We start from the raw sequence: 27,446 nt of genomic DNA, 5'->3' as shown, positions 1-27,446 counted from the left end.
GGACGAACATCTCGCACAAAAATAAGTGCAACCAAAAATCCGGGGTTCAACAAGAAATAATGGAACTAAAATAGTATAAGGAATGTCCCCATCAAGAACAAAAGATGGCATGCGATTGATAAAAAAATATACTGTAGAAACTGCATCAACCCAAAAATGTTTAGGTATCTTCATTTGGAAAAGAAGTGCCCTAGCTACCTCAAGAAGATGTCGATTATTTCTTTTAGCAGAACCATTTTGAGATAGTGTATCAACACAGAAAAACTAGTGAAGAATACCATTTTGATTCATATAGTTTTGAAAGTGCTAAGAAAAATATTCTTTAGCATTATCACTCCTTAGCATATGTATAGAAGTATTAAACTGAGTTTTAATTTCAACACAAAAAGCATTAAAGATAGAAAATAACTCAGAATGATTCTTCATTAAATATAATCATGTAACACTAGAGTAATCATCCACAAAAGTAATAAAATATCTAAATCCAAGTTTAGAAGTAATAGAGCATGGACCCCAAATATCAGAATGAACTAATTCAAAAGGGGACGAAGCCCGTCTATTAACTCTAGGTACAGAAGGTAAACGATGATGCTTAGCAAACTGACATGACTCACGTTTTAGTACTGACAAAGATTAAAACTGAGGACATAATTTCTTCAAGGTAGATAAGGAAGGATGGCCCAATCTACAATGAATTTCAAGATGAGTTAAGGTACTGGAGCAAGCAATAGATCGCGGTTCATATTTATCAAAGATGCAGAGACCACCTGACTTATGCTCTTTACCAATAATCTTCTTCATCGTAAGATCCTGAAACAAACAATTGTCAAGAAAAAAAGCAAATAGAATAATTTAATTTTCGAGTGAGTTTACTAACAGATAGTCAATTAAAGGAGAAGTTAGATAAACACAAGACAGATGACAAAGATATGGATGTGGCTGGATTCATAGTTCCAAAATCAATGATACACGAAGTAGATCCATCAGCTAAAGTGACTGTGAAAGAGAGCAGTAAAAGACTAAAAATCAGATAAAAGATCAAAATTATCTGTCATATAATCTGTAACACCAGAATCAATAACCCATTAGGACGAGGAGGACACAAGGCATGTAGTAGATTTACCTGACTCAGAGATAACAGTGATTGAGGAATTGGTAGGCTTTAGAGGTGCCTAATACTGGGAGAACTATGCAAATTCTTCTGTAGACACTGAAATAGTTTTCTCAGAAGAGGAAGACATTGTAGAATTTTTTGTTACCATATTTGCCACCTGGGATCGCTAATTTTTCCTCTGAAATTTCAAACAGTTACGTTTTGTGTGTCTAGGCTCATGATAATAATAACAAATGACTCCTCCCGAGTCCTAATTAGAACTAGCCTCCACATTAAGTTGATTGTTTCTGTTAATAACCCCTCCTTTATATTCTCCTTTATTTCCCTGTTGTCCACTTATATTTCGACTAATAAGAGCACAACTAGTAGGATGTGAAAAATAAGGGCTTTTTTCATGAAGGACACGTTTAAAAGTATCATGAAGAGAAGAAATCTCAGAACTAGAGAAAATTTGAGATTTAACAGTTTCATATTTTGAGGGTAAGCCTGTAAGAAAACTCATAACAGTCATTTGCTCACGTTGAGCTTGTTGTACCTTTATATCAGAACTGAATGGTAACAGAACATTAAGCTCTTCATAAATACGTTTAAATTCCATAAAATATGCTGCAACAGTCTTGTCTTATTTTCCAAGTCAATAAAATGCTTTGCAAACATCATATATGCGAGAAATATTACCTTTGCCAGAGTATAAAAGTTCTAAATACTCTATCAATTCTTTAACATACTCACAGTGATTAATAAGGCTCATTACCTCACTGTGAATTGAATTCCAAAGCTGCAAGAACAAACGAACATCTTTCCTTAACCAAGTTTGCCTAGCATCATCATCCAGTAGATCTTTTGTGAGATGATCATCTTTATCAATGCTCCTCAAATAAGTCCGAACAGTTTTGCTCCACTCCAAGTAATTCAAGCCAATAAGTTTGTTTTCAGTGATTTTAGTCATCACTGGAACTACATTAGTAATTATAGACTTGGTCACACCATCAGCCATTACACCTTAATTGTCCATAGTTCACAAATAGCCCAAACTATCGAATATTAACAGATCTAGTGACCCAAGAAAAAAGAATCTTCAAACACTGCCAAGAACAAAGCCTCAAAACCAAACACAGCCTGCAAAGATGGAATCACCATGTTGGGGCGACGCCAAGGAAGGATGTCCGGCCGTCGGAAGTTGTCGAAAAACACCACACGCGTGGACACATGCCAGTGTGTGGAACAGGAACCAGAATAAGAAGTGGCGTGTGGAGGCCACTCTTTCCAAGTCCGATCATCGGACTTTCAGGGATGGCCAATCGGTACTTGGGTCGCCTTCTGAGACTGGCTGTGAGGTACCGTGATAGCCCTAGGGAGTCCTCCTAAGTTACAGTTTGTCAATGAAAGAAAACAGGGGAACGGGAGGAAATTCTCAGGAAAAGGGCTTCGGAACCAGGGACTTGTGGCTCTAATACCATGTAATTGAGGTATTTTTCATATATTTGTTACTACACAGATAGATATAGATATATATATATATATATATATATACACAAACATCTCCTATTTTAAATGGATTAAAAATCTACTTCTACATAAATTAGGAATCCTATACGAGGATATCCTATAGGAGTTAGTCTCCTAATTGAAAAAGACTTCCATAACAAAGCATGGGTATCAATAGTGTCGTTAAGAATATTGAAATCTTAAACAATAGACGTATCTTTCTTGCTCCCAAACTTCTCAAAATTTCTTGCTGAGAATGCTTTGATTAAAGGAGACGACACGGAAGTTTATGAAGAAGAAAAGTATGCTACAGAATTTAATGGAATTGTATGAGAAGTTTATGAACATGAAAACTAAATTGTGGAACCAATTTTTGCCTTCTCATACAAATTGTATGAAAAGTTCCATCGTTTGAAGCAAAACAATATGTCCATTGAAGAGTATGCTACAGAATTTAATAACCTATCAATTCGAGTTAGTTTGTCTGAAAGTAATGAACAACTTGCTTCTCGCTATCTTGCTGATTTGAATCACTCTACTAGAGACGAGAGGGGAGTAGTTCATTTACACAATCTTAAGGATGCTCGTCAATACGCTTTAGCAGCTGAAAAGCGAGTTCTATGTTAGGGTGCTAGAAAACACATAGCAAAACAAATTGAGAAAACAATTTGGGGGTTGGACGTGGGTATCAAATAGGCCAACGAAACTGGAAAGAGGTTACTGTACATAATAAAACTAATATAGGAACAACAAATGTTAAAAGGAGCGATAAAGGAGAAGTATAGTACCTCATCGTGCACAAACCAATTCTAGTTCATCTACAGCTAAAGGAGGTAACAATACTCAGGTCTGATGTTTTACTTGTGGAGAGAAGGGACATACTTCATTCGCTTATCCACAAAGAAGGGTGAATTTAGCTGAGTTTGAGGAAGAGTTAGATCCAGTTTTTGATGAATACAATGAGGAGATAGAGGAAATTGATGTTCATCCAACCCAAGGTGAAACCTTAGTGGTACAAAGAGTGATGACAGTGACAATCAAAGATGATAAGGAAGATTGGAGGAGGTGTAGTATTTTCCATACACGTGTTATTTGTGGAGGTAAGGTTTGTGATCTAGTCATTAGAGGAAGCATGGAAAATATCATATCTAAGGAGGCTGTGGACAAATTGAAGCTTCCTAAAATGAAAACATCCTCACCTATACAAGGTTGGTTGGTTAAAGGGGAATGTGATACCAGTAACTTCTCAATGTTTGGTGAAATTCACTATTGGAGGTAACTTGGAAGATAAAGCTTTATATGATGTTGCACCAATGGATGTTGGACACATTCTTGTTGGGAGACCTTGGTTGTTTGATCATGATATGATTCATAAGACAAAACCTAATACTTACTCGTACAAAGACAACAAGAGGTACACTTTGTATCCTCTGAAAGAGAGGTAAAGCAATTGGCAACTAAGAGTTCTACAACCAACACCATAAATGGGTATTTTAGAGCTAAAAAGTTTGAAGCTCAAAGTAGTGAGCTGGGAGTCATGTATGCTTTAGTAAACAAAGTAGCAAAAAGTAACCAAGTTGAAAATTCACCTCAATATCCCATTAAAGTCAATAAGGATGTGCCAAAAAGCTTACCACCTTTAAGAAGCATTCAACATGCTATTAATTTGGCATTGGGAGTAACTTTACCAATTTGCCCACATGTAGAATGCCTCCTATGCAGCGAGCTAAAATACAAATGCAGGTCGAGGAGTTATTGGAGAAGCGTTTGGTGCACAAAACTAAAAGCCTGTAGAAGGAGATGATTCTCCTTAATTTCAATTAATCTGTACATGGGTATATATATACAATTAATTCCTATAATTGTGTTATACTAATAGGAAGAAATCCTAAATAGGATTACAGAATATACAGAGAAATAATATAGTGATTGACTTTCCATAACACTCCCCCTCAAGTTGGAGCATAGATGTTAATCATGACCAACTTGTTACAAATGTAGTTAATCCTAGTTCCATTCAGAGCTTTTGTGAAAATATCTCCTAACTGCTCTCCAGTTTTGACGTGTCCTGTTGAGATGATCTGTTGTTGAATCTTTTCATAAACAAAGTGACAATCAATCTCAATATGTTTAGTCCGCTCATTAAACACTGGATTAGAAGCAATATGGAGAGCAACTTGATTATCACACCACAATTTCGTAGGCAGAACGGTCTTAAAACCTGTACCATCTAGTAATTTAAGTATCTACATTACCTCACATACTGATTGTGCTCTAGTTATGTATTCCGATTCAGCACTAGATCGAGAAACTATACTCTGCTTCTTGCTTTTCCAAGACACCAATTCCTCCAACAAAAACGCAATATCCAGTAGTTGACCTCCTGTCAACCTTAGATCCAGCCCAGTCGGCATCTGAAAAACATTCAACATTCAAATGCCCATGATTACCATATAACAAACCTCTTTCTGGAGCGCTCTTCAAATAACATAAGATTTATCCCAAGGCTTCTCAATGAGCAACAGTCGGGGAAGACATAAACTAACTTACGACGCTAACGGCATAAGTAATGTCAGGACGAGTGACTGTAAGGTAGTTCAATTTTCCTACCAATCTCCTGTATCTCTTTGGATCTTCAAACAACTCACTATCCCCTGCTAACAATTGTAAATTTTGAGTCATTAGTGCACTGCAAGGCTTAGCACCTAATTTTCTTGTCTCTGTCAATAAATCGAGGACATATTTTCTTTGAGACAAGAAAATACCCTTCTTACTTCTCATAACTTTAATACCCAAGAAATACTTTAACAAGCCTAAGTCTTTAGTCTGAAACTGAGTTTGGAGGAAGGTTTTAAGAGATAAAATACCTGCAAAGTCACTCCCAGTGATGATAATGTCATCCACATAGACCACCAGAAGAATTAGGCCAGCCTCAGATTACCTATAAAATACTGAGTAATCACACTTACTCTTTGCATACCAAATTCCTGTACTACTTCACTGAATCTCCCAAACCAGGCCCTAGGACTTTATTTCAAGTCATAAAGAGACTTCCGAAACCTACAAAGTTTACCCAACTCCCCCTGAGCAACAAACCTAGGTAGTTGCTCCATATACACCTCCTCCTAAAGATCACCATGAAGGAAAACATTCTTGATATCCAATTGGTACAGGGGTCAATCATATGTAGCTGCTAAAGAGATAAACAAGTGAACAGAAGTAAGTTTAGCTACAGGAGAAAAAGTGTCAGAGTAATCAATCCCATACGTCCGAGCATATTCTTTTGCCACAAGGCGTACTTTTAACCTAGCCACAGAACCATCAGGATTCATCTTTACTGTAAATACCCATTTACAACCAATAACTTTCTTACCAATGGGAAAAGGCAACAGTTTCCATGTACTATTAGCATCTAAAGCCTCCATTTTCTCTTTCATAGCGGCACACCAGCCAAGATGAGAAAGTGCCTCACCAACAGTATTAGGGATAAGAACAGAGTCTAAAAAAGTAACAAAACACCGAGAACAAGAAGATAATTGATTATAAGAAATAAAAGAAGAGATAGGTTAAGTGCATGAACGCCTACCTTTACGAAAAGCAATGGGTAATTCTAGGTCAAAATCATTATCAGTATGAGGTACAGGATCTCCCAACGAAATAGCTGATGGAGGATCTGAGTCAGGAATCTCCAATCTCCTGGAATAAACATGAACAACGGGAGGTCGAGTAGGTCTAGAGACAGAAGGAACAGGCTGTGAGAGAGAACTAGACATTGGTTGGACAGTATATATTAAGAGATCATCCTCCTCTCCCTGACTCTCATACACAGATGATTGAGGAAAGAATGGAGTGGACTCAAAAAATGTGACATCTACAGAAATAAGATAACGATTACGAGCAGGAGAGAAACAGCGGTATCCTTTTTAGAGCCGAGAGTACCCAAGAAAGACACATTTGAGAGACTTCGGATCCAATTTAGTAACCTGTGGATGAACATCATGGACAAAACAGGTACAACAAGAAATACGGGATTCAATAGGGAATAAAGATTTTGTATAAAACAAAGCAATATAAAAAATATCCCCATTAAGGACAGAATACGGCATACGATTGATCAAAAAACACGCCGTAGAAACTGCATCCGTCCAAAAGTGTTTAGAAACTTTCATATAAAAAAAGAAGAGCACAAGCTACCTCAAGAAGATGTCGATTTCTTCTTTTGGCCACGTCATTTTGGGATGGGATATCAACACAGGAAGACTAATAAAGAATGTCATTTTGTGTCATAAAGACTGAAATTATGCTGAAAAATATTCTTTGGCATTGTCACTTCTTAATATGCGCATAGAAATATTAAATTGAGTTTTGATTTCATTACAAAAGGCACAAAAGATAGAAAATAACTCAGAACGATTCTTCATTAAATATATCCATGTAACACGAGAGTAATCATCAACAAAAGTAACAAAATAACGAAATCCAGTTTTAGAAGTAACAGAACAAAGACCCCAAACATCATAATGAACTAACTCAAAAGGGGATGAAGCCCGTTTATTGACTCTAGACACAGAAGGCAAACGATGATGGTTTGCCAACTGACACGACTCACATTTTAGTACTGATAAAGACTGAAACTGAGGACACAACTTCGTCATGGTAGACAAAGAAGGATGGCTTAATCTATAATGAGCTTTAAGAGGTGTTAAGGTAATGGAGCAAACAAGCGACCGCGGTACATGATTTTCCAGAATGTAGAGACCACCTGACTCACGTCCTCTACCAATAATCTGCTTCGTCGTAAGATCCTGAAACAAACACTGATCAGGAAAAAAGAAAACAGAACAATTTAAGGTACGAGTAAGTTTACTAACAGAAAGTAGATTAAAAGAGAATTTTGGACAACACAAAACAGATGACAAAGAAATTAACGAAGTCGGGTTCGCAGTTCTAGAACCCATGACACAAGAAGTAGAACCATCAGCTAAAGTAACAGTAGAGGAAGTGAGATTAGACTGAAAAGCAAATAAAAGACTAGAATTACCTGTTATGTGATCTATCGCACCAGAATCAATAACCCATTTGGATGAGGAAGACACAAGACATGTAGTGAATTTACCTGACTCAGCGATAGCAGTGACGGGAACTAGTAGGCTTTAGAGATGTCTGATACTGGGAGAACTGTGCAAAATCCTCTGCAGATATCAAAACATTTTTCTCAGAGGAAGATACTGTAGAATCCTCTGCTGCCATATTTGCCATCTGTGATCGCTGATTTTTCCTTTGAAGTTGCGGACAATTATATTTTGTATGGCCAGACTCATGGCAATAATAATAAATGACTCTTCTTGAGTCCTGATTAGAACTAGCCTCCCCATTACACTGATTACCTCTGTTGCCTGTAATTCCTCCTCTACTTCCTCTTCTATTACCCTGTTATCCATTTGGATTACAGCTAATAAGAGCACTACTGGCAGGCTGTGAAGATTGAGTACTCTCTGTACGAAGGACCCAGGTGAACGTATCATGCAAAGAGGAAATCTCAGAACTGGAGAGAATCTGAGATTTAGCAGTCTCATACTCTGAAGAAAGGCTTACAAGAAAACTCATAACAGCCAGTTGCTCCCGTTGAGCCTGCTGAACTTTCACATCAAGATTAAAAGGCAACAATACATTCAGTTCCTCATATATCCGTTTAAAATCCATAAAATAAACCGTGAGAGACTTATCCTCTTTCTCAGTACAGTAGAACGCCTTACAAATATCATAAATACGGGAGCTATTCCCTTTACCAGAATACAAAAAATCTAAGTAATCCATCAATTCCTTAACAAATTCACAGTGATTAATTAAACTAATTACCTCACTGTAAATCGAGTTCTGAAGCTGCAAAAACAACTGAGCATTCTCTCTTAGCCAAGTTTGCCGTGTATCATCAGTAGGTAGGTCTTTGGTAAGGTGATCATCCTAATCAATGCTACACAAATAGATCATAACAGTCTCACTCCACTCCAGGTAATTTGAACCATTAAGTTTGTGTTCCGTGATCTTAGTCATCACCGGAATCAGATCAGAAATAACATTCTTATCGTCTGCCATTTGTTGAGACAAAGAAAACTAACCGAAACGCTAATCCAAAGTGCTTACAGCCGCAAAATAACTCAAAATCACAAATCAAGTAAATACCGAAAGAGGATTTGAGAGCCAAACCTCAGAAGTCCTTTAATGGTGTACTGGACTAGGCAACAGCACACAGTGGTGGAATGAGGGGGTTGAGGTGACGACAGCGATGTTGATCGCAATCGAAACGGCCGACGAACGTGCCTCCACGCGCCAGCAAGTGAAGAAACGACGAGAACCTGAGTTGGGCGTGCGAGCCTCACGCGCTTGGATTCCGGCGACCGGATTAGAGGGGACAGTCGGTCGGCGGCCAAGGACTCCTGAGCTGGCTGGTGAGAACAAATAGTCACCCTAAATAGATGACCTAGGGTAACAGTGGGTTTCAGTCCAGAAACAGACAAGAAAGAAATTCTAGATTTAGATTCTTTAATGAACCAGCTCTAATACCATGTAGAAAGAGATGATTCTCCTTAATTTCAATTAATCTGTACATGGGTATATATATACAATTGATTCCTATAATTGTGTTCTACTAATAGGAAGAAATCCTAAATTGAAATACAAAATATACAGAGAAATAATATAGTGATTGACTTTCAATAACAAAGTCCTTGTGCTTATCCAACTTTGTTAGCTTTGAAGAAAGATGGTTCATGGAGAATGTGTGGACAGCCGAGCCATAAACAAGATTACAATCAACTATCACTTTCCTATTCCTTGATTGGAAGATATGCTTGATCAACTGATGGGTTCCCAGATGTTTTCCAAGATTGATTTGAAGAGTGGATATCACCAAATTAGAATGAGGTGCGGAAATGAATGGAAGACAGCTTTTAAGAAGTCAGATGGGTTATTCGAATGGTTGGTGATACCATTTGGCCTTTCTAATGCGCCAAGTACATTCATGAGAGTCATGACAGATGTACTCAAGCCTTTCTTGAATTCTTTCATTGCAGTGAATTTTGATGGCATTTTGATCTATAGTCGTACTAAGGAAGAGCATTTAGAACATTTGCGACAAGCGCTGGAAGCACTTCAAAGGGAACAGCTGTATATAAACTTAAAAAAATGTACTTTCCTACAGTCAGAAGTGGTGTTTGTTGAGTTCATTGTGTTGGCAGAAGGTTTAAAACCAGATCCAGAAAAAGTTCAGGCAATTGCTGAGAGGCCAGCACCTCAATCCATCAAGGAAGTTAGGAGTTTTCATGGTTTGGCATCTTTTATAGGAGATTTATTTGAAATTTCAGTTCTATTATGAGTCCTGTAACTGAATCTATGAAAGAAGGTGAATTTTAGCGGTCTAAATCTGCATAAAAAGCTTTTGAACAAGTGAAAAATTTGATGATTGAAGCACCAGTTCTTGCACTACCAGATTTTGAGAAGTTATTTGTCGTTTAGTGTGATGATTCACATGTAGGAATTGAAGCAGTTCTAAATCAAGATGGAAAGCCTCTAGAATATTTTAGTGAGAAGTTGTCTGATTTTAGGAGACGTTATTCGACTTATGACCCAGAGTTCTATGCCTTGGTAAGAGCTATTCACCATTGGCAGCACTACTTAGCCTACCGTGAGTTTGTGATTTATTCTGACCATCAAGCTTTGAGATATTTAAAATCTCAAAAAAAGCTTAATGATCGACATGCTAAGTGGAGTTCTTTCTTTGATGAATTTAACCTCTCATTGAAACATATGTCAGGACAATCAAATATTGAGGCTGAAGCCCTTAGTAGGCAATCCTTACTTTTGTCAGTTATGAGCACTCAAGTCACAGGTCTTGAGGAATTAAAGAATCAGTATGGTTCTGATCCTTATTTCGGCAAGATAATTGCTGATTTGCAACCTTCCTCACAAGCTGAAAAATTGCCCTATAGATTGCATGAAGATTATTTGTTTAGAGGAAATCCATTATGCATTCCAGAAGGCTCTTTAAGGGAGCAAATTATTAGAGAACTTCACGAAAATGTTTTGGGAGGACATTTTGGCAGGGACAACTTTCAAAATGATCACCGACCATTACTATTGGCCAAAGTTGCAAAGTGATGTGGAGAAACTAGTGAAGAGATGTCCAACTTGTTTCTTTGGCAAAGGAGGTACTCAAAATACAGGTTTGTATACTCCTTTACTTGAACCAGATGAACTGTGGATTTATTTGAGTATGAATTTTGTTTTGGGACTTCCAAATACAGTAAAAGGAGATTTGATTCTATCTTTGTTGTGGTAGATCATTTCTCAAAAATGACACACTTTATCCCATGTTCTAAAACCTCCAATTAGGGGTAGCCACGGTCCGATTTCAAACGGGAACTAGTTCGGTCAAAACCGGACCGAAACTGGTCAAATCTGGAACCGGCTTCGAACCGGACCGAAACCGTCCTTCTACGGTTTGGTTCAAGTTCATATTTTTTAAAAACCGAGAACCGGCGATTCCAAACCGAATTGAACCGATGGTTCTGAACCGGATCAAACCAACGATTTAAATATAAAATAATTCAATAAATACCTCACTCCACTCCTAATTCATTTATATATATATATATATATAACTCTCTACACAATTATTCTCTACACTCTCTTTAATTCTTAATACTCTTTCAATTTCTCTCAAATTTTCTAAATAATTATTTTCTACACTCCTTTTAATTCCCAGTACTTTCACAATTCTCCTACTTTATTATTTCATTTGCTCACTGAAATTTTTAATACTATCTCAATTACTCTGTTATTATTTTATATCTTTAATAAAATTTTCAATACCCTCTATTTTAATTTTTTTTCTTTTATATTTTTTTAATTATCAATTATCATATAATTTTTTTAAAAAAGGCAAGTAATACTCAACTCAACTAAACTTTTATCCCAAAAATTTATTGGGGTTGGCTATATGAATTTTCTTTCTCCACTCTAAACGATTTTGGGTTAAATCCTCGGAAATGTGTAATGCTTATAGATCATATTATACTATTCTCCTCCAAGTCAGCTTAGGTCTACCTCTTCTTTTCTTTCTATTCTCTAACCAAATGTGTTTTACTTGTCTAACTGGAGCTTTTCTATGTTTACACTTTATATGACCAAACCACCTCAATCTCCCTTCTCTCAACTTATAACTGAAAATTTTGATTCCTCTAAATCCTAAAGGGATACATAGGTAAAATTAAGTTCATGCACATTTTTCTAATTTTTTTTTTTAAATTAATTTCATCTCTAGTTTTTTAATAAGTTCAAGTCTTTGCTTATTAATTTTTTTTTAAAATAAGTTATTTTTATTTTTTTTCTTATTTTATTTTGATTGAAAGATTTCTAAGAAAAACTAAAATATTTTTACAAATAACTTAGATTCTAAATCAATAAAATTTTCCTCTAATTTTTTCCTTTAATTCGCTCTTAAACCGCTTCCAAACCATCCTCCAAACCGTCTTGAACTGTTATTTTTTGAACCGTCCTTTAAACCGTTTTAAACTGGAGCTCGAACCGGAACTAGCGGTTCAAGAACGTCTTCCAAATCGTCCCATGACAATTTGGTTCAGGTTCATGATTTCATTGAACTTGAACCGACGGTTCAGGAACCGTAACCGGCGGTTCCTGAACCGTGGCCACCCCTACCTCTAATGCAACTCATATTGTTGAATTATTCTTTTAATAGGTTGTGAGATTACATGGTGTACCAACTTCTATTGTTTCTAATAGAGATGCAAAGTTTACAGGGCACTTTGGGAGGACTTTATGGAGAAAATTTTTGACAGAATTGAAATATTCTTGCACCTACCATTCACAAACTGATGGCCAAACAGAAGTTGTTAATCGTAGTTTGGGAAATCTTTTAAGATGTCTTATAGGGAACAACACAAAGACATGGGATTTGGTCATACCCCAAGCTGAATTTGCTTATAACAATTCTGTCAATCGAAGAAAAAAGAAGATACCTTTTGAAACTACTTATGGGTTGAAACCTCAACATGTGCTTGATTGGATACCGTTGCCACACGAAGCTAGAGTAAGTGATGAAGCGGAAGCACTTGCTAATCACATTTGGATGATTCATGAAGAGGTAAAAGCTGCCCTAACAGCCAGCAATGCAGCATATTCTTTTACTGCCAATCAACATTGTCGTATGTAGGAATATAAAAAAGGTGATCAAGTACTTGTGCATTTGAGACGAGAAAGATTTCCTAAAGGAACTTACCACAAGTTGAAATCTAGGAAGTTTGGACCTTGTAAGGTGTTGAAGAAAATCAGTTCAAATGCCTATTTAATTAAGCTTCCACCTGAGTTGCAAATTAGTCTGATCTTTAATGTTTCGGACTTGTATTCTTCTTATGGATTTGATGGTGTTGTATCTTCCATTAAGACTCAAATTCAGCACTGCAAAGGCTGATGTTATTGAAGAAGTGTTGGATGTCAAGGAAGTTCAATCTAGACGAGGGAACTCAATCAACTCATACAGACAATTCTTGGCAAAGTGGCTTGGTAAACCAGCAAATGGAAGCATATGGATTCCTGAAGAACTGAAACGAGTTGATCCAAACATATATAAGGAATTTGTCAAGGTTTACTCATTGGAGCCGACTTCTCTGATTCAGGGAGAATGATGCAGAAGCATCCAAATTAAATTAGCATTTCATTTTTTTTTTTTTTAGTTTTCCTTCTTTATGCAGCATTCCTATTTAGTTTTCTGTCTTTATTTAGGATTCCTATTACTCTATTAATTAGGAATATTTTCCCTCGAAGATTAGGATTTGTCCTAACTAGTATAAATAGGACAGCAGTAGTTAATTTTTGTATCTATCATACTTTTCAATTCAGAATTTTAATTCATGGGTTTTCTTTAAACCTAATAAATAACTCTTTTTGTTTCAACGACAATTACCCTATTCTAACCCTAATTGTTGAGATCTAATTGCCCTAACTCTCCCACCATATCAAGTTGCCTAAAAATTGCAACTGTAACTTTCTTCAAGACTTTAACCATACACAGGACTATTACCAGCTGAAGGGTGTTGCAGACAAGAACTATTGCCAATAATAGTCAATCAATGGTTCAAGACCTCATTCAGACTCAGTGGGACTAATCTACCCACTGAAGATGCAACTTGGGAGGATAGACCCTTCATTCAGGCTCAATTTCCAGAATTCAAACATTCTTAGGGACAAGAATTTTCTCATGGGAGGGGTATTGTTACATGCAAGAGAACCACGTATACAACTAAGAAGAATAAGTGAAATAGACTACGGACTGGAATAAGTGTGAAAAGGTGGAAAAGTCAACTACTCATTTGGAGGGAAAATCTGTTAGAGGCCTGTTAGAATCCCTTAATTAGTGTAAATCCCTTAATTAGAGCAAATTAGCTGTCAATTAGAATATAATTAGGAATCATTGTATTTATTAGTTTCCTATTTAGTCCTAGCCTTTGTGTATAAATTATAATTCTTGTAAATCATTTTTGTATGAAGAAATATAAAAGAAATTCTCTATATTCTCTGTCTTCTACAAGGCCGTTATTAGAAGTATAGCTGGGATTCTGGTGGGAAACATGGTATAAAGAGTTCGAGTGCTCTCTCTATAGGCATTCCACAACTTTATCAATGGGAAATCTATTCCCTTCTTCCTCTATTTCTTTCCTTCTCTATCTACTTCTTTCTCTTCTTCAACATTCTTTCTTCTCTATTTTCTTGCAATAACTGAATAGTTAAGGTTTGTAACCTAACATCTACTAAAGTCTCCATCTAGTAAATAAATTCCTTCTTCAATCAATTTTCCAGCACCAGGCACATCCAACAAATTGCATCTACCATGCAAAGTCTCTACCATTCAGCAAACTATGGTCAGTGCTACTTCCTAAATGCCCAAAGGTGCTGATAAAATCACATATTTAAAAAATTACAGCAGAAAAAAGGTATTACATACTTTTGTCAATAGTGGAACTTACAACTGAATTCACATTGATAATTCGGCTGGGAGAGCCTCTAATTAGGGATGGCAAAAGCAATATCGTAAGCAATGCCGGAGCTAGATGATTCACTTGCATGTGTTCTTCATACCCATCTTTTGAAAACTTTTGTGGTTCTAAATAAATAAAGCCAAAGCATCAGTTATTGACTCTCTAATTATGTAAATGGATATGAAAAGCACATCAAACTTCAATGCCAGATAAGACTCATAAACAGAAACAAACAAACAGTAATCCCCGTAACTAATAAGCAATTGTCAATAACAATGACAACAACAATACTTAACCACTGAATATTCAATCAAGAAAGCATTTAAACCATTAACAACACTGAAAAGAGTTGCTAAACAACCATGTGTTGATAAGAGTAATAAATGAAAGCAGGAAAATGGAAAAGGAAACCGAAAATTTCATTTTGATTGCAGTCTTAACCTGCCACAACCATCACTTTTTCCTTGTTGAATTATTCACATAAAACTTGTTTTTCAAACAAATTCCTTTCTAGGTAAGATAAAAAAATTCTGGTATAGTGAAATCAAGAGAAGATAAAGTATCCTTTAAGCAAAGCGGGACGGAAAAGTAAAAATATAACCATCAAATCATGTCAAATATCAACAAACACTCCTTTGAAAGCCCTTCAGATAGAAATCACAAAGCAGAAACCCAGAAAGGCAATTATATCCTACATTTAATAAAAAGGCAAAACCTGAGATATCCTAGCATTCATTTCCAGCAAAAAAAAATAATAATAAAATAGAATTACAATTTGCTACAAAAATAGCACATCTGACACATTTTTGGCATCTCTTCCCCTTCCAGATCCGTAAAATTTAAATCAATAATATTCCAGTTTTGTTGAGCAAACTCATATTATCAAGAGGCTTACTCCAAATGGACCAAGAAATAAAACAATGCAAAAGAATTGAATATAAAAAATCCATCATTGCTAAAAACATAACATTCACATCAAGAAATATTGCTTTATTGGGTGTCATTTGCCTTTGTCATTTCCATATCACTTACTAGACAAAATCCTAGATTTTAAAAGCAAATTTAGTCTGCAAATTGACTTTATTCAGATTACAAAGAAAATAGAGGCAGGTTTCGCATTATAGCTCCACCCATTTTATGAAATCGGTTTCTTCTTTTTCTCCCCTTTTCTTTTGCAAAGAAAAGTGTAATATCCTTGACAAGGTGTACAATTTTTTAGGAAAAAATAAAATTTGAAGGAGAAAAAGATATCCTCCTAGCCCAATCAACACATAGATACAAAAGCAAAGAAAGGGCTCTCTAATTCTGTTGAATAACGTTCAAAGAAACTTCCTTGAAAGTCCCAAAAGCACAGCCACAAAATTAAAGAAAACCACTTTACCCACAATGAATCAAAATATAAAACCTTGTTTTCAAAAATGCAGGACCTGACCGTATAAAGACTCCATAAACAAGAAAAAGAGTGCAATGCCAGATTACTATCATCTACCATCAAACTCTCTCCAATGCAGATCAATAAAAGTTTCCAAAGTCTGGATATACCCAATTCTCCTTTAAAAAAAGGGTGATTCCAAATGGCCCAAGCCACCTAACAGCATAAGGGAGAAAGAGACTCAATGCACATGCATCATGACACACCAATCAATAAAACATAGCATTGATAGGTGTCATTATTTACAAAAATCCATTAGGCTTCCCCTTGTAAAAGATGACAAATCAAACAAATCATTAGTCCTCATCCATATTCTATCTTTCCTACCATGCTATGTTGTATTCTCCATAGAATGGCTTCCTATCCTTCCAACTTATACTAAATTATCATCCCATCATTCACATGCATTACCCCTCACCTAACCAAACCAAAAGAATACTAACCAGCATATATGCATGTACATTCCCTTTTACGGAAATCCTTGCCAATCATATATGCCCATAAATTTGCAGAGGCTATTAATTTTTACAAAATAAAGTCAAGACACTGAAGTCCCAATGCTATGATTCATTGAGCTAAGCTATAGCCAATAAAATCACCTTGACAAAACAAAAAAAAATTATTCACAGGCATAATATCCTTGTCACACAAGCCACATTTTGATAATGAACCAGAATAGGCTCATGAAAGGTTTGTTGTTAATGGGAACTTTTTCAGCAATGTCACATGATCAATGATGTTGACTATGCAACACTAGTGAGTCAAAAGGATTCATGTATGCCATTATATGTGTTATACAACTCAACTCAACTCAATTAAGCCTTTATCCCAAAAATTTGGGATCGGCTATATGAATTCTCTTTCTCCACTCTAAACGATTTTGGGTTAAATCCTCGAAAATGTGTAATGCTTTTAAGTCATGTTGTACTACTCTCCTCCAAGTCAGTTTAGGTCTACCCCTTCTCTTCTTTCTATCCTTTACCCTAATGTGCTCTACTTGTCTAACTAGAGCCTTCGTATGTCTACGCTTCACATAACCAAACCACCTCAATCTCTCTTCTCTCAACTTATCCTTAATTGGTACCACTCCTACATTTTCTCTAATACTCTCATTACGGACTTTATCTAGAGTAACATATAAATAGAGATGGCATTAAAAGTTTTAGCTTGACAATATGAAGCATGGGAAGCTTCATCTTTTATCTTTGTTCTCTCTCTTTAATATCAATCTCATAAACTTTCGGAAAGGAAGGAAAGCAAAACATATGTAAAATATAGGGACGCTCACATATCTTTAAAGATACTTGTCACTTTCAAATTTCAAGGAAATAGGCAACTCATACACTCTCCAAATTACGAATACATTTTTTGACATAGGATATCAAGTTGAGCCATCTTATTCTTTCAAAATTATACAATGAATAGGGGCTGCCTCAATTTCAAGAACAATCTCCTCCAAAAGGAGCGTTCTCTTTATGTGTTCCCAAATCTTGTGTGCAGTGACAATTCTCGCTAACACACAATAGGAATGTTACCATTGATTGGTATATGACCTCATCTAATACAACTATAACCACACATTTGAAGGGAGTTCACTCTCACTTTATTTGAGTCTCCCTTTAGATTTTCTTCCAATTTGCCTTCGTGACTGACCAAAATTTACGCCAAACAAAAACAGTTACCAAGTCAAAAGACAGATTGGACTTGAAAATGCATCTCACAGTTGTCACGGAAAATTGCAGGAACATTGCTATTGGATTGCATACTACATCGTCTAATCCTCCCATCTTAAGGGATTCCAACATCTTCCTATTTGTCACTCTTTAGCTATTCCACCCACTTGCCTCTATCACTGAAAAGCACATGGATTGGACTGAGAACACAAACAATCCCAATATACATGTAAACCATTAAAGATCACCGAGATAAGACTTACAAGTGGTCAGAACTTACTGATTTGCAATGTACTTGCAAGCCTGAAGATTACATAACATAGAAATAAAGGTACATAGTTTGTTGTAAACAATAAAAATTTAAAGCCACAAATAAAATAACACAACAACAAGAAGTAGCATTCAGGCGAATTGATTAAAAAAGACTGACCTCCAATGGAAAATATCCCAGCATTATTAATAAGAACATGCAAAGGTCCTGAACACGCATTCCATGCTTCAGCAAACTTCACAACCGATTCCAAGGACAGAAGATCAAGTTCCATCACCTTAAGAACCAAAAAATACATGTCAATCATTCAAATCGCAAAACACAGGAACAGATATTTTCTCTTTCTTTGGATATTTTCTCTTTCTTTGGATAACAGTAAAATTGTCATTTGAACAATACATTTTAGCAAAAGAATATAAAAGAATACAATTAGACCTATATCATGCACTGATCAGTTGAAATTATCCGATACCTCAACATTGAGAGGGAGGCCCACTCCAGACCATTCATTCTGCCATTTCTGGATCAGTTCATGGGCTAACTTTGGATTCCTCACTGCCATAACAACATGAGCCCCTGACTCTGCCAATTGCCTATTCAATAGAAGAAAACAGGTTCACTAATCCATTAAGAAAAAGAGATTGTGCTGCAATGATTTCATGTTCAAATAGTAAATGCACAGATGCCCTTGGTTAAAAAGAAAAATGAAGATGTAAATTTTTCAGGCACATCATAGCAGCAGAACAACAAAATGCATCACATAACATGCATCAGCATAATCAATTCAACTGTAATTTCGCTATTTTTCTGAATATCGACAAAAGTGATTGTGTTATTGGTCTTTAGTGTGGTTTTTCTATAGGTTTCCCTAGCCTGCAGTAAATTCTATATCTTCTGTTTTTGGTGATTTTGGAGTCTAACTACCTATCATTTATGGATTATTTAGAGCATAAAAATGCATGGTTATAACAGTAAATTTTCTGATAGAAAAATGAATATGAATGTGATAAGAAACCAACTAAAGGCCCAGAAAATAAGATTCATGGCCCAATATCAGTAAGAGTATGCTATGGAAGAAATGTTAAGAAGGATCCAGCACATGGAAGAGCCAGGAAGGGAAGCATCCAGAATCATACAGTTGGAATTAGTTGGCAGAGGAAATTTGTTGGAGAGAATTATGGGTGCTGAGTCACATGGGTACTATTACCAGAACAAAGCATCTAATACCAGTATAAGTAAGAGCTATCACAAAAAGAGGGGGTGTGAATTCTTTATGTTAATTGGCAGCTATTTGCTGTGAGGTGAGGGCTTAGTCCTTTTATTTCGGCATTGTTGCTGGGCCAAGCATTCTCTCTAGAGTGTTTGGAAGTTTTTCTTTTCTTGCTGCATTTGTATTGAGAATTAGAGGGAGAGGGAGAGAACTACTGGTGTAATTCCTTCACTGCAATCTCAAGTTCTTAATACAATTTCCAGATTTTCTTGTTTTCCAATTACTTAAGTTCCTAACTCTATCAGAATGTTACAGAAATTTTAAAGCTTTTAGAACTCATTGGGATTGTATTATGCATTTCTAGGCCTAGCTCTAGGTGTGGCTAAAGAATGCTAGGTCTGGAGCATAAAATATCTCTATCCCTCTCTCAACTTTGATTTTGCAAATTAATTTTACACAAATTCTCAGATTTTACAATTGCTTAATTCTTTAACCCTTCAAAATCAAACCTTCACTGTCATGTGTCAACTAAAATCAAATTTTGGAGTAATTGGAGCATAAAATTACGGTTCAGGATGCACATCCACGTTCTTTTTATGAATAAAAAGCTGTCTATACCTAAGGCAATAAAAGTTCCTGTCATTCCGAATGTAAAGAATATGGTGTGCTAATCTTTATAGTTACTCAATTCCATTTCCACATTGTCATAAGCTATCCAAAAATGGCCAGGCGAGTGGCGTTGAGCTCAACCTCTAGATTCTTTCCATAAATTCATAAAACCAAAGACTGGAATGCATCAAATACAAAAGAACTTTCAACCCACAAAATGGAGAAGCAACCCATCCATAAAAAGCATTTAGAAAATTAGAAAATTGGATCCTAGAAAAGGTTGAATGTAGTAAGCAAACTTAAAGATTGCATAGTATATATAAAATAATAATAATAATAATAATAATAATATTAAAAACCTGGCGATTTCAGAGCCGATACCGCTGGTGGATCCAGTAACAATGCAAGTGAGGTCGTTGACGGGAGGCAAAGGAAGAGGGTTTTCCAAGTGACTAGCCATGATTCTCTGAAACAGCATCTCGTGTATCACATACGTCCATCCCCTTAGCCACTCTATCCACCCCAATCCCTCCTTTTTCGTCGACGATGATGATTCTGACCGAGGCGACGTCGTTGCCATCCCTTGAAGCTTGGAGAGTTTAGATCCCTACTCTCTTTCTCTCTCTTTCTTTCCCAGTTCAGTGTTGAGTGTGCTTGAGCTGGAAGATGAGCGCCAAGCTAAGAAGATCTGTGAGCGAGCGGAGAACAGTGACAAAAAGAGTGCATTATAGAGTTGTAAATATTCTGTACGCTATTGGTCCCTGGCTTCTTAAAAGACCCAAGATCAACCCGGTCTCATGAGCCGGTTGGACCCGCCGGGCCATTATGCCACAATGCAGGAAAGAAAGCAATTAATTAATGAAATAATGTTCAATATCACCCTCAGGTTCAATTCACCCAATTTTAAGTTTTGGGCCAAATTTGCGTATCTTCAATTTTGTTCTGCGTATAGAAAGAACGCGCCAATGGAAAATAATAAAAAAAGTTTGAGAATAATAAAATAATAGAAAGGGAATTTTTAATGAAATAAAAGATTCACAGAAGAAGATATTTTTTTATGTCAATGCTTTCCTTCTTCAATTCTTCACCAAAATACAATTTTTAATGTGATAAAATACATGGACTCAGATTCTTTTCATCTTAATTACGTTATTCACTAAAATAGAGTGATTTTCTATTAGCAATTAACACATTACATAGTTCTCGATCCCTCCATAAATCTTTTAAAATTGAAGTTATACATCGAAAGAACATAATCCAAATCATGATATTTAGATTTGCAATGCAACTAATTATCATATTTATATATAATAAAATAGCAAAGTGAAGAATAGTAATAGCCAATGTCAATTCACGGGACGAAAGTTCTAGCTCCGTGCGGCACTTAGGTTCCCTTGACCAGAGCTCCTAGGTCAGCCTTTTCCAATCTGGCATGCTTGCATAAACCCAAATAATAAGCATGTTCGAGGTTTCTGACACGTAACTGTACAGATTCACACTGATTAGCTCCACAGGGTAAGAGACAACTTGTGACGACTTTGCCAACTGTCAAGAATAGGAGTAGGGAACTTCTGAAACGTTACACAATACTTAGAGTTAAGATGACCACGTAATTACTCAAGCCTCTTCAACTTGGGCTATTGTGATCTCTTATTCTTGCCTTCGACAATGGAGATTATGGCAGTCCACAATCGAATCAAGTGCTCACTCTCGCCTGCAATTGACGAACTAAAGGACAAAAGGTGAGGGACTTGTATTTTAGGCAGCAACAACTCTCTGGCAGAAACTCAAAGAGACAGCGACAAATCGATAATCGAGACTCACACCACTTCTACAACGAGAAAAAGTTGTAGATATTCTCGAAAAGGCCTAAAGCTCTGGTTTAGAGTTTAGACAATTGAAGATCAAGGAAGCTGTGGATATTCTAGTTGGAACTTCTGGTTCAGGCAATCGACAATCAAATATCAAAAAAGCAATGGGTTTAAGAGATCTGGAAGTAACAAATCAAAGTAATGAAGGAACAGTACTCTTAACAATTTCTCTATCAATATGATAAAAGTAACTTGGGGTTAGGTATGTAAAACATGATCTGTCCCAATGGGAACCTTTCCATGCCCAATCAATGACAACATGGAGGGAATAGGATTAATTTTGATTTAACATAAAATTATATTTTGCATTATAATTTTAAATTGCATAAATATGAAAAATATTATTTTGCTTTAAAAACACACCATTTTTATTTAATTTTATTATTATTATGATTATTATTATTATTATTATTATTATTATTTAACAATTTAATATGAACATATATACTATTTTATGATAATATATATAAAAAAAGTATATATTTAATTATTATAAAATTAAAATATTAAAATAGAGAATTTATCTCTCCTTATTATTTTTTGGCTCACTTTATTCTCGATGTAATACTTAATTGGACAAAAATAGATAAATAAGTAAATAAATATGAATTTTTTTTTATATGTGTATTTTTAGTGTGTGCTTCATAATTTATAAAAGTAAATTAGAAAAACAAAACATGTGGTTTTATTTATTTATTTATTTTTTAGATTGGTTTAATTTATCTCTTTAATGCCTTATGGATCTTTCCGTTAATCAAATAAAAGGTGAAGCGAGTAATGTCGTTGTGCTGGCTAACATGGCACACTTTGATGGACTTTTTAGTATTATCTTTTTTACCTGTGGCAAAAAATTGATCGCATTTAGCCATGTAATTTATATAAAAAATAATAATAATAAGTACTTGTGATTTTTTTTTTAACAAATGGTTTTATTGCTTATGTTTGGTATGTTTTATGGCTATAGTCATTTGTTAGAAAATTGCTCATACTAATGCAAGTAGTTAATAATAATTTTAATATATAAATAATTGTAATTTATAAATTTTTTTAATTTTAATATATGAAATTTAAATAATGCCTTAATTTTTTTATTAATTATTTAATATATTATTTTATATATTTTTTATTTTTTATTAATTAAATATTATTTTATATTTTTTATTAATTTTTTATCTCTCAAACATTTTAACGTAGATTTCATAATAAAAATATAATAATATAATAGAAATATTTATTAAAGACATAAATTTTTTTAAAATTAATTTAATCATGTGATTATTTCAATTATTTTAAATATTAAAATTTTGTTATATCCTCTTGATATATCAAAGAAATATAATAGATTTGAATATTATCTTTATTTACTAATATTAATAGTATTCTTAAAAGTGATATTAATGATATGAAAAAGAATAAATAAAATTAGAAAAGAAAATTATATATGTACCATATAAAATTACACGTATATGTAATAAATATATGTTAATATATTATAACTTACCTTATAATAATGACTACTTATTATAATATTAAGATAGTAACTATTAAATAATTTATAACTTACCTTATAATAATGACTACTTATTATAATATTAAGATAGTAACTATTAAATAATTTATAACTTACATATATATAGTTAGAGAATTAATAACTTCATTATAATTTAAAGTAATTAAATAACTAATTAACAAAAAATAAAAAAATTTAATGAAATTAAATCATGTGATTATTTTCATTATTTTAAATATTAAAATTTTATTACGTCATCTTGATATAATAAAGAAATATAATATATTTAAATTTTATTTGTATTTACTAATATTATTATTATTCTTCAAAGTAATATTAATTATATGAAAAAGAATAAATAGTGTAAAAAAACAAGTGAAAATTATATATGTACTATATAAAATTATACATATATGTAATAAATATATGTTAATATAGTATAACTTATTTTATAATAATGGCTACTTATTACAATATTAAGAGGGTAACTATTAAATAATTTATAACTTACATGTACATAATTAAATAATTAATAAATTAATTATAATTTAAAGTAATTAAATAACTAATTAACAAAAATGAAATTAAATAAATTATATAAATAAATTGCCACTTTGAATAATTTCATAATCCTATGTGGCAACATGAAGAAATATATATATATATATATATATATATATATATATATATATATATATATATATATATAGTATTATTAATTATTTTTATTTTTCATTAAAAATAATATAATAATTTGTAAATAATAAATTTAATCACAAAAATCTTGAGTTTTGACAATTATTTATTGAAATAAAAAATCATTTACATCATAAAAATTTAATAATGATAATAATAATATACTTTAAAGAATAATAAAAGAAAATTAAATGGAGAACGTTATGTGGCAATAGCATAGAGAATGTCACGTGATAATACCATGAAAAAATAATGTCGCATGTCTTTTTTTTTTTTGAATATCTTTTTACTTTATAAATAAATGTTTGGTATGTCTTATGACTGCAGTCATATTTAATATTGAGTGTCACCACAAGAAAACATATAAATTTTCTTCAAAATAAGTGTACCCACTTATCACTAGCACAAAGTACTAATTTTGATCTTCTTCTCATATAAGGAGGATAAATAAATAAAACTATGTAGGAGATAGACAATGAACGTGGAGTAAAGAGCAATGATTAAGAAGAAAATTAAAGGAGGTATGAAGACTAAAGGAGCTTGCATAGCCCAATACTACTTCCAAGGCATTTCACTCATAATATAATAGTGTTTAAAATAAAGCATTAAGAATTAAATGACCTAAATTATGCATCTATCATATAAATATACAATGATGCATGATTATGATAATTTATATACATAATGTTGATACTAATACATGTTTAATATCAACTAATAGGCTGAGCAACTACACAACAAATGATCTGACTAGAAAGAAAAGACAATTGGTTCAAATCACCTATACACATACAAAGAAATCATCAATGACAAACTAGTAAATCAAAGTATGAAAACAATTAACCATATTAAAATCATGTCGAAATTTCAGCAAATTTTTCTTTATACTTAGAAGCTAACCTCTTGGAAAAATAATAATAATAATAATAATAATAATAATAATAATAATAATAATAATATAACCCAAGTAAAAACTTAGGAGGCTTCAAACCCGCAATACACATCACAATACCCATTCGGGGCTTGCCATTCATTTTAACTAGGGAAATATTTGTGTCAATGCATGTAGCTACTAATAATTTTAATTTATATATTTTTCTTTTAATTTTAATATATGATATTTAAATAATGACTTAATTTTTTTATTAATTATTTCATATATATATATATATTATTTTTTATTAATTAAATATTGTTTCATATTTTTTTATTAATTTTTTTATCTCTTAAACTTTTTAATGAACATTTCATAATAAAAAACAATAAGAACATAGTAATATAATAGAAATACTTATTAAAGATATAAAATCATTTGAAGTTGGTTCAATTATGTAATCATTTTTGTTGTTTTTAATATCAAAATTTTGTTATATCCTCTTAATATATTAAAGAAATATAATATATTTAAATATTATCTTTATTTACTAATATTAATATTATTCTTAAAAGTAATATTAATGATATGAAAAAGAAAAAAAATAAAGCGTAAAAAAAAAAGAAATGAAAATTATATATGTACTATATAAAATTACATGTATATGTAATAAATATATGTTAATATATTATAACTTAGCTTATAATAATGACTACTTATTATAATATTGAGAGAGTAACTATTAAATAATTTGTAACTTACATATATATCATTGGAGAATTAATAACTTAATTATAATTTAAAGTAATTAAATAACTAATTAACAAAAAATAAATAAAATTTATTGAAATTAAGTAAATTATATAAATAAATTACCACTTTGTATATATGTGTGTGTGTATATATGTATGTATGTATGTATGTATGTATGTATGTATGTGGACACACAAACATACATATATAAACATTAAATAAAAGTATTATTAATTATTTTTATTTTTCATTAAAAAAATACTATAACAATTTGTAAATAGCAAATTTAATAACAAAAATCTTGGGTTTTGATTATTTGATGAAAAAAAAATCATTTACATCATTAAAATTTAGTAATGATAATAATAATAATATACTTTAAAGAATAATAAAAGAGAATTAAATGGAGAACGTCCTGTGGCAATAGAATTGAGAGTGCCATGTGGTAAGAAAAATAATAACACATATCTTTTCCGTGGGAATACCTTTCTACTTTATAGATATAGTTAGATTATATACATATATATAGATAGATTAGCACCAATTCATTAACTTTAGGTGCCTAAACACTTATAATGTCCAAAAATATTCATTAATCCTGAATTAAACTAATCCATCATTCCTTTCATTCCACAATTATGTCATTATAACGTACAAACCCAAATTAGGCCTTTAGGTGTACCCTAAAGCAGCATATACACGCCAAACCAAAACTAGCCTATTAGGTCGAAATGTCGATTTTGAACTAGGGTTTGCTTTTGCAAAAACCACTACCAAGATTGCATCCGAGGCACCAAATATATTAGGTATTTGTCGCAAGGGATTTTGCGGTCGCCTGAACGAACCCTCACCGAAGTGGAAAAGAATGAGGAGTCGCAACCTTAGTTTTGAGGAAAACTAAAGAAAACCATTTATGAAGACAAATTGAAATAAAACCACTTCAAAACAGAGATTCTAAGTTTGGGGTCCTTAAACGGATGGGGAAGGTGTTAGGCACCCCACCTCGTCCCTTAATAAGGGTAAGTAGATTTAACTTCGCATTTTTATAAATTAGTTAGGAGGGCTTGAATGGAAATGTTAATCCTTTTAACAAAAAGGAATATTTAATTTTTCACTAAGTTCGGATTACCCAGATACATAAGTAAATGAGATAACCTTAGTGAGTTACTGTTGTATATTAGTTTTGTTTGAAGGGCTATTTTATTAAAATCCAATTTTTGAAATTGGATGAGAACTCTCCTCCGATTTCTTTTCAATATTTATTAAAATTTTTGGATTGAGAATCGGATAAGAACTCTCCTCCGATCTCTTTTAATATTTATTAAAATTTTTTATTGAGAATCGGATAAGAACTCTCCTCCGATCTCTTTTAATATTTATTAAAATTTTTGGATAGAGAATCGGATAAGAACTCTCCTCCGATCTCTTTTAAAATATTTGTTAAAATTTTATATTGAGAACCGGATAAGAATCCTCCTCCGATCTCTTTTAATATTTATTAAAATTTTTAAGCTTAATAACCGGATAAGAACTCTCCTCCGATCTCTTTTAATATTTATTAAAATTTTTGGATTGAGAATCGGATAAGAACTCTCCTCCGATCTCTTTTAAAATATTTGTTAAAATTTTAGATTGAGAATCGGATAAGAATCCTCCTCCGATCTCTTTTAATATTTATTAAAATTTTTGGATTGAGAATCGGATAAGAACTCTCCTCCGTTCTCTTTTAAAATATTTGTTAGAATTTTAGATTGAGAACCGGATAAGAATCCTCCTCCGATCTCTTTTAAAATTATTTGCTGAAATTCTGGTTGAGGATCGGATAAAGACTCCTTTTTGCTCTCTTCTATTTAAATGGTAGTCGGATAAGGGTCTTTCCGATCTCTCTAAAT

At 33.2% G+C, this 27,446-nt stretch overlaps 1 protein-coding gene across 1 annotated transcript in view; it reads right to left on the bottom strand.

Moving 5' to 3' along the window:
- The window catches only part of LOC110660283 (dehydrogenase/reductase SDR family member FEY), a 32,172-nt gene extending 11,576 nt beyond the window's left edge, over window positions 1-20,596 (bottom strand). Inside the window, exons 1-4 of the mRNA XM_021818533.2 lie at window positions 20,210-20,596; window positions 18,504-18,624; window positions 18,191-18,308; window positions 14,644-14,780 (exon numbers count right to left, since the gene is read on the bottom strand). Of these exons, the coding sequence (XP_021674225.2) occupies window positions 14,644-14,780; window positions 18,191-18,308; window positions 18,504-18,624; window positions 20,210-20,430 (597 nt within the window). The 5' untranslated portion in view covers window positions 20,431-20,596. The remainder of the gene's footprint in view (window positions 1-14,643; window positions 14,781-18,190; window positions 18,309-18,503; window positions 18,625-20,209) is intronic.
- Between the last annotated feature and the right edge of the window lie 6,850 nt (window positions 20,597-27,446).

The sequence above is a fragment of the Hevea brasiliensis genome, chromosome 11 (assembly GCF_030052815.1).
Source record: "Hevea brasiliensis isolate MT/VB/25A 57/8 chromosome 11, ASM3005281v1, whole genome shotgun sequence".
Classification (NCBI taxonomy): domain Eukaryota; kingdom Viridiplantae; phylum Streptophyta; class Magnoliopsida; order Malpighiales; family Euphorbiaceae; genus Hevea; species Hevea brasiliensis.
The sequence above is the reverse complement of the archived record's forward strand: the minus strand, read 5'-3'. Positions and strand labels throughout refer to the sequence as shown.